Below are 8,171 nucleotides of genomic sequence, written 5' to 3'. Positions count from 1 at the left end.
CTAGAAATCCCGCTTGGTATCCACGTGTCGGCTCCTGAGCTTCTTCATGGCTTCCTTTACATCTTTATTCCTCAGAGTGTAAATCATGGGATTAAGGAGAGGAGTGAAGACGGTAAAAAACACAGAGATAAATTTATCAATTGGAAAACTATCAAAGGGCCAAATATAGATGAAGATTAATGGGCCAAAGAACAGAAACACAACTGTAATGTGGGCAGATAAGGTGGAGAATGCCTTGGATATCCCACCAGAGGCTCGGCGATGGACAGTAGCAAGGATGATAGTGTAAGAAATGAGCAAAAGGAGGAAACAGATGAGTGAGAGCAGCCCACTGTTGATGAGCACCAGGATCTCCAAAACGTAAGTGTCTAAGCAGGCAAGCTTGATCACTAGGGGAAGGTCACAGAAAAAATTGTCCACCGTGTTGGGTCCACAGAAAGGCAGATTGACTGTGAATGCCAGGTGGCTGGCCGAGTGCAGGATGCCAGTAGTCCAGGAGATCCCCACTAGAAGTGTGCACACCCTTCGGCTCATGATGGTCATGTAGTGTAGAGGCTTGCATATAGCGATGTATCTGTCATAGGCCATCGCGACAAGAAGCACCATCTCACTACCCCCAAACACGTGTAAGAAAAAGATCTGGGCCATGCATCCCTGGAAAGTTATGGTCTTATGTTTATTGAGGAAATCTGCAATCATCTTGGGAGTGGCAAATGTAGCCTGACACACATCAATGAAGGAGAGATTGCTAAGAAGAAAGTACATTGGGGAATGCAAGTGAGAGTCGATAATTACTGTGAGAATGATGAGGATGTTTCCCAACACTGCAGCTCCATAAAACACAGAGAAGATAAAGAAAAGGAAGAGCTGGAGTTCCCAAGAGCTAGACAGGCCCAACAACATGAACTCAGTAACCACTGACTTATTGTTCCATCCATTAGTCAATTCTTGGCTGCTGAAATTATCTAGAGGGAACAAAAATAATCGAGACAAATAAGAATGAGACTTTATTATTTTGCAAATGAAATAGATGCTTTGATTTTAATAAATATAAAATAATATAGTGGGCCTAAAAGACAAAAAGTGTTCATGCTATTGTTAAGAGTTGATAATTTCTCTGTGATCACTTAGATAATTATATGAAGTAATTTTTACTTTTGCATTTATGAATTGACTAGATAGACAGATAGATATAGTCTATAAATAAATCTATATGGAAAGAGGAAACATGTTGAGAAACAGTAGCAGTTATTTGCTATTGCATTCTAACATTTGTGTAGATGTGTGCAAAATTCCAATAGTACTTTGAAAGTCATATATTCTTTACTTACACATTCAGATAATAAATAGCCGAAAATGAGTGTAGAGTCTTTTATAGATTCTTGGAGGGAAAAATATAGGCCAAGTATTCAGAGAAGAATTGACTGAGTTACTTTGATATATGACCTAGAAGAAAGACGTGGGATATGGTCATGTGGTTGAGATATATATAATAATAAAAAGAGACATTAATTAAAGTTAAACTACTGCTACTGAGATATTGAATTCATTTTTCTATATTAAAACAATTAAAATTCATAATACTAATTAAATGATTTTGCGGTTACAAAGTATCTCCCTAGGGCCTTGGAAGGATATATGCTTTTTAATAAAAATGATCCTGGTAGTATCACAGTTATTTATCCTTTTCTCCCTTTCTTCCTTGTTATTATGCAACGTTGTTTTTTGCATTAAAGAATCTTAATTTAGGAGACACTTTTTAGACATTCCAGATGGTGGTATTTTATGCACAGTGAAATTTCCAAAATAATTTTGGAGACCAACAGAGAGGTTTTTTTACTGACCCTTCTTAATATGACTTCCCTGTTTCAGAGGTGGAGCTGAACACTGTTGTTAGCTCACTAACTTTCAAAGACAAGGCTAAGTATAATTTTAGTTAGCATTGTATGTTTGCTAATGAAATTCAAATTTGAACTGCTTTTCTTTTTGGAAGATTTTATAACCTCTTCTTTCTGTAATGATATTAGTACCAAAATAACAATAGTCTTTTCCAAAGCCTGTTGAATAGTACTCCTGATATAATTCATTGAATAAGTAAGAATAGATTGTCTGCCCTGTACTACACACTGTCAAGGACTCTGGAGATAAAGTCATGAAAAAAAGGGGTGTGTGGAGGGAAATATAATCCTCAGTTAGCTTATATTCTGAGACAGTGATAGTGTTGGCAAGAGCAATTAAAATATATACACAAAAATTATATATACAATTTCTGTTAGTGACAAGTGCTATGAAGACAATAAAACAGAACAATGGACTCTAGCCAGGTGATCAGAAGAAGCTTCCCTAGGCAGGTTGCATATCAGAAAGACAGAAAATTGAGGAACAAGCCTAGGGGGGAATGCATTTCAGACAAAGAACTAACAGCTATATGCAATAATTTACAGGAAATAAGCCTCCTTTTTTGAAACATCTATATCAATTTGGCAAGTTTATTAGAAATTAATCAAATGGAAATTTAACTTATAGCCTTAATGTGGATAGGATTTGACACATGCAAAATTGGCTTTATTTGAACAATTTTCAACCAATATAAATGAATATAATAGTCATATTTATTGGAAATTAATGTTTGGGTCTGCTCTGTGGCACAGCGGGTAGAGCCACTGCCTTCAGTGCTGTCATCCAATGTGGGTGCCGGTTCGAGTCCCGGCAGCTCCACTTCTCATTCAGCTCTCTGCCATGAGGAGAAGGCAGTAGAAGATGACCCTATTCTTTGGGTCCCTGCACCCTTGTGGGAGACCTGGAAGAAGCTCCTGGCTCCTGGCTTTGGATTGACACAGCTCTGGCCAATTTGACCACTTGGAGAGTGAACCAGTGGATAGATCTCTCTCTTTCTCTCTCTCTCTCTCTCCCTCTCCCTCTGTCTCTCCATCTCTCTCTCTCTGCCTCCACCTCTTTGTAACTCTGCCATTCAAATAAATAAACAAATCTCTTTTTTTTGACAGGCATAGTTAGACAGTGAGAGAGGGAGAGAGAGAGAAAGGTCTTCCTTCCATTGGTTCACCCTCCAAATGGCCGCCACGGCTGGCGCACTGTGCCAATCCGAAGCCAGGAGCCAGGTGCTTCCTCCTGGTCTCCCATGCAGGTGCAGAGTCCATAAACAAATTTTTTTTAAAAAAGAAATTAACATGTTATAATTTTAGAGGATTATAAATCTAGGTCTAAAATGGGGACACTAAAAACTGGACTTCTTACTTTCTAGGATGCAGTATGGCTACTGCTTTCCAATTTCTGTATTTCTGTATTAATATTTGTGTGTGTGTGATCTTAAAAATTTATTTTGTCACAAAAAATGTGAAATGCATGAATATGAGTATACATGTATATATGTATGTATGTGTACTGCCTGTGCACTTCCATATACAGAATTTGAGAACAATATAGTTTTTCATATAAATGCATGGTGCTGTTTTATCATTTAGCATAAAATTGAAGCAATATTTGATCTTGACAAAGAGCTCTCTGAAATGAAAATCATAGTTAAGTCTCAGAAGCTGATTGAAGTTTCAAGTCTGTCTGTAGTAATACTACACCTGTTACTGCGATATATTATTTATTCACAGAAACTTTCAAATGTTAATACCATTTAAAATATAAAAACGGTAATTAGTTACATGGTGTTGCCTCATGGAATCTTGTGTCATTTAAAACATTCTCCTATGCTGTATCTATATGCATATAATGCAAGACAGGAGTCTGCAATGTGATAAACATGCTAACCAAGGTTCTCTATTCTGACACCATTTCACTTTGTCTACAATTATTTTAATTGAATTGATTCATTTTAGTTCTACAAGTAGAGGCAGATTTTTTTTCTTTTTTTTTAAGATATATTTTATTTATTTGAAAGACAGAGTTACAAAGAGAGGTAGAGACAGAGAGAGAGGTCTTCCATCCGCTGGTTCACTCCCCAGATGACCACCACGGCCAGAGCTTCGCTGATTCGAAGCCAGATGCCAGGTGCTTCCTCCTGGTCTCCCATGTGGGTGCAGGTGCCCAAGCACTTGAGCCATCCTCCACTGCTCTTCTGGGCCACAGAAGAGAGTTGGACTGGAAGTGGAGCAGCTGGGACTAGAACCTGAGCCCATATGTGATGCCGGCGCTTTAGGCCAGGGCTTTAGCCTGCTGCACCACATTGCCAGCCCACAGAATTTTTTTTCTAAATCTACCTTGAAACTATATTTTTTGTAGTAAGAGATAATGACATATGCTATTCACAGTGTGTAATTAGCCAGTCTTTACAGAAAGGCAAAGAATAAAAATTTCCATAGGATATCATAATATATACAATTCAAGGTCAGAAATCCAAATTTAATTCCTAGCTTCACTGTTTACTCTTTGTGCTAGTGTTTGTTCATTCATTTTTTCCAAGTTACAGAGCACTTACATGATTATATACAGGTATTTTGTAAGCCTGGAGACATAATGATAACCAAAACAGAATTCATGTCATTGTGTCACTCACCACAACTCTCTGATCTTTTGATTTCTTATTTGTGATAGCACACATTTGAAAGACGTTACAAACTATAAAGTGGCAAACACTAGTTAACATACTATTATTATTAAAATTGTATATATGTAATGTTTTATTTCCAGATGTGCAAAGACTACTTAAATGGAAAAATATCTGCTTCTGAAAAGATTAAATATCTACAAAACCTTAGAAGCTAAAAATAAAATTAAAATTAAATATGCACTAATATGTTAATGAAAGATTAATATAAAATATTGTAATGAAGGAATTTTCCTATAATAAGCCAATATTTTAGTGAAACAATGGGATATAAACATGACAAATGGAAAGTAGGCACTGAAGAAAAGCCAGGTAAGCTTTCTTACCCTCCTTTATATTTACCTTTTTTCCAGTCTTTAGAGTTTTTTAGCCCTAACCTGTAAAAAAAAGAAGTGGGAAAAACCAAATCATTTTGAAATATATGGGGATACTAAAAAGTATTTCATCACAAAATTACTTCAGATTTTGTCGCTCCCCCTCTTCATGGAGGAACGACACAGGACCCTGCGCTGTTCTTTCGTCTGCTCGGCCCTCCCCGGGTTTACTGCTGGTTCTTCCCGGGTTGGCTACTATCCCTTCCACCTCCGTGGAAGGGCAGTTCCCCCTGGCCGCATTCCCCACTTCCGCAGGGGAGCGGCACACCGCCGGCCGGCTCTCTGGGGGCTGCACGGGTTCCCTTAGATGTTCCCCATAGATGTTCCCGATGCATGCCGTCTCTCTCCTCCTTTATAGTCCTCCTCCGCCAATCCCAACTCGGCTGCCCACACGCCGAGTACGCTGCTCTCCTCCAATCAGGAGCAAGTCCTACAGTTTATTAGTTGAACTGGAGGCAGCTGTGCGGAAGCTGTTTACTTCTCTCCCAGCGCCATATTGTGGGAGAGCAGATGCATAGAATAAGTCTTAATTCGAGTAACAGTCCAGTCCGGATTGCTCCCCACAAGATTTCAAATTCATAAGTGTGAGACATCACAATGTCCTAGGATAATTTTACCTTAGTCACTAACTTTGGAAAGAAAGTGCAGGTATCTAGCTAACCAAAAGATAAACACAACATGAAGCACGTCTCCCATTTAAGAAATGTAAAATTCTAATATATTCTGCCTGGATTCAGAAATTACTTTGGTCGAGCCAGGAAGTTCAACTAAAAGCATTTCCATCAAGGGGGAAAAAAGAAGGGACATTGCTAAGTAAAGAAGTCACACTGTAGGAACTTTTCCGTTGGATCAAATGCTAGGTTTTTCAGTTCAGATTAATACAATGATTTCAAGGTCTTAGTGATAGTTGTGGAAATGGTAGACATGACAATTGTCAGTTGAAGAAATGAAAGAATGGAAAAAGTTTGACAATGAAGTCAGCTATATGTGGGAGAATATTGGCTTCTTATTGCATAGAAAATTGACCAAATTGGATGAAGACTTTTGAGTATGGAGCACTTGATTAAGTTGCCTTGCAGTGATATTTGTATCTCTGATACAAGAGGGTACAAAAGAGCAAAAGCTAGAAAAGGTCCTCAATGAGATAAAAAATCAAATTATGACACTCTGCATTTGTAAAATGCTAGGAGGAAATGGATTTTTCTAGTCAACACTGTAACAGTATTTCATTGGAAAACTTCATGCAAATAATGGTAGTAAACTGTGCATGCATTATATGATTAATCCTTACAACACTAAAAAGGAGATAATGCTATCACTCTTTTTTATTATTATTATTTGACAGGTAGAATTATAGACAGTGAGAGAGAGAGAGACAGAGAGAAAGGTCTTCCTTCTGTTGGTTCACCCCCCAAATGGCCACTACGGCCGGCACTGTGCCGATCCAAAGCCAGGAGCCAGGTGCTTCCTCCTGGTCTCCCATGCGGGTGCAGGGCCCAAGCACTTGGGCCATCCTCCACTGCCCTCCTGGGCCACAGCAGAGAGTTGGGCTGGAAGAGGAGCAGCCAGGAATAGAACCTGGCGCCGCAGTCTGAGGATTAACCAAGTGAGTCATGGCGCTGGCCCGATAATGCTATCATTCTAACATTAAAGTAGAAGAAGCAAAGTCTTAATGGTAAAAATATTGTCATGGAGCACACTACTAGTCAAGGGGCTTTGTATGCCTAAAGAACACATATTTAATCACTATATATTTCTTAATTAAGGACCTGAACATTGAGAAATTTGATAGGAGGAAGACTACCTAGACGTTAAAATGACAATATTATATCCTATTCTAGTCTCTATCATTGTCTGTATTATTCTTGAACTATATGTTGATAGTGTTACCATTGTCTGGCTGTCTCATCCCTGTGTTATCACGACAATAATCATACATACTTTAATATTTTGTTTCATATTTTAGAATCTTACACAGATACTTTTAAAGAATCTAGGTCGTTCTAAGTCTATTTAATAACTTTGGCCCAGAATCTCTTTAACTCTCTGAAAGGTATATCTATTCTTTTTAATTTAAAGTGATTAAATTCCACATACCAATTTTGAAGGAAATCCCAAGGGAGCAACAACAGGTTGAAGAAAAGCAACTTCAAAATCCATTTTTGCATGTATCACAAGAGTCCATAAACAAATATTTAAATACCAAACCACCACACACCTAAAATGTCAGATAACCAATCCCATGTATTGGAACAACCAATCAAAGACTTTCCTTGGTGGAGTGAATTCATCCTGCTATGGGAGTAATTAACAAAATTTTGGTGGCTTTTCCCAAAACCATGTGGTGAGAACTTTTAAATTATCACCTATAATTACAAGTCAGGGCATTGGCACAAGGGAAAAAGACAGTGACCTAGAAGCTTGCAACAGCAACATTTGTCCTCATTTAATGATATAACTTCCTCCATATTCATTTATTTCCTTTCTCTAAACTTTTCATGGCAGTGAACATTATCCCACACACTCAGAGCCTATTGGAAGTCAGAGAAAAGATACAAATTTGGTTGGGATTCTCTGAACATTGGAAAATTTATGTTTGCCCTATTCCTTGTCTTTCTACTTTTCATAGAAATATTTATGGCAAATTTTTCAAATTGCATAATGCATACTATTCCATCAATTCATCTTTGTCTAATCCTGACAAGCATATTGTGCACATTATATATTTACTTAACACATTTGATCTGGTCTCTAAGTTGCAGCTAATAAGTAATCATTACAAAAGTCTAAAAATTTAGAGGTATGCATTTTAATAAGATGGAGAGAGAAGGCAGAGAAAGCATGCAAATGCATCACCAACTTAGTTTACTTCTTGGAGGTAGCAAAAGCCTGTGTGCATGGAATCCATAAAGATCTAGTTGTCTACTGAATTACCTATTCAAAATAGTAGCGGTAAAACTATTTGTATCTTCTTATCTCTTGTAGTTCCTATGCAATAGTTACTATGAAAATCTTCATTTTAGGCTGTTGGCTTTGGGGCATCAAGGCCAAAGCCACTTCCAATGATGCCAGCACCTATTTGAATGCCAGTTTGTGTTCTGGTTAGCCCACTTCCAACTGAGCTCCTTGTTAATGGCCTGGGGAAAGCAGTGAAAGATGGCACAGGTGCTTGGGCCCCTGACACCCATATGGGAGACCTGCATGAAGTTATTGGCTCCTGG

The 8,171-nt window shown here is 38.1% G+C and overlaps 1 protein-coding gene across 2 annotated transcripts; it reads right to left on the bottom strand.

The window, feature by feature from the left end:
* On the bottom strand, positions 1 to 3,478 carry LOC100343832 (olfactory receptor 4K1-like). 2 transcript variants are annotated; one of them, XM_089310999.1, is made up of 2 exons: positions 3,461 to 3,478; positions 1 to 921 (listed from the first exon to the last, which is right to left on the bottom strand). In XM_089310999.1, the coding sequence occupies exons 1-2, from the start codon at positions 3,476 to 3,478 to the stop codon at positions 1 to 3; spliced, it is 939 nt and encodes a 312-aa protein (XP_089167125.1). The 2 variants fall into 2 exon arrangements, with proteins under 2 accessions (XP_089167125.1, XP_002717887.4); XM_002717841.4 differs by lacking the exon at positions 3,461 to 3,478 and having other exon boundaries at positions 1 to 927.
* Positions 3,479 to 8,171: the final 4,693 nt, after the last annotated feature.

Source organism: Oryctolagus cuniculus, chromosome 12, assembly GCF_051225735.1.
Source record: "Oryctolagus cuniculus isolate XC-2025 breed Fujian yellow rabbit chromosome 12, ASM5122573v1, whole genome shotgun sequence".
Classification (NCBI taxonomy): domain Eukaryota; kingdom Metazoa; phylum Chordata; class Mammalia; order Lagomorpha; family Leporidae; genus Oryctolagus; species Oryctolagus cuniculus.
Note: the sequence above shows the minus strand (reverse complement) of the source record. Positions and strands in the feature narration are given on the sequence as shown.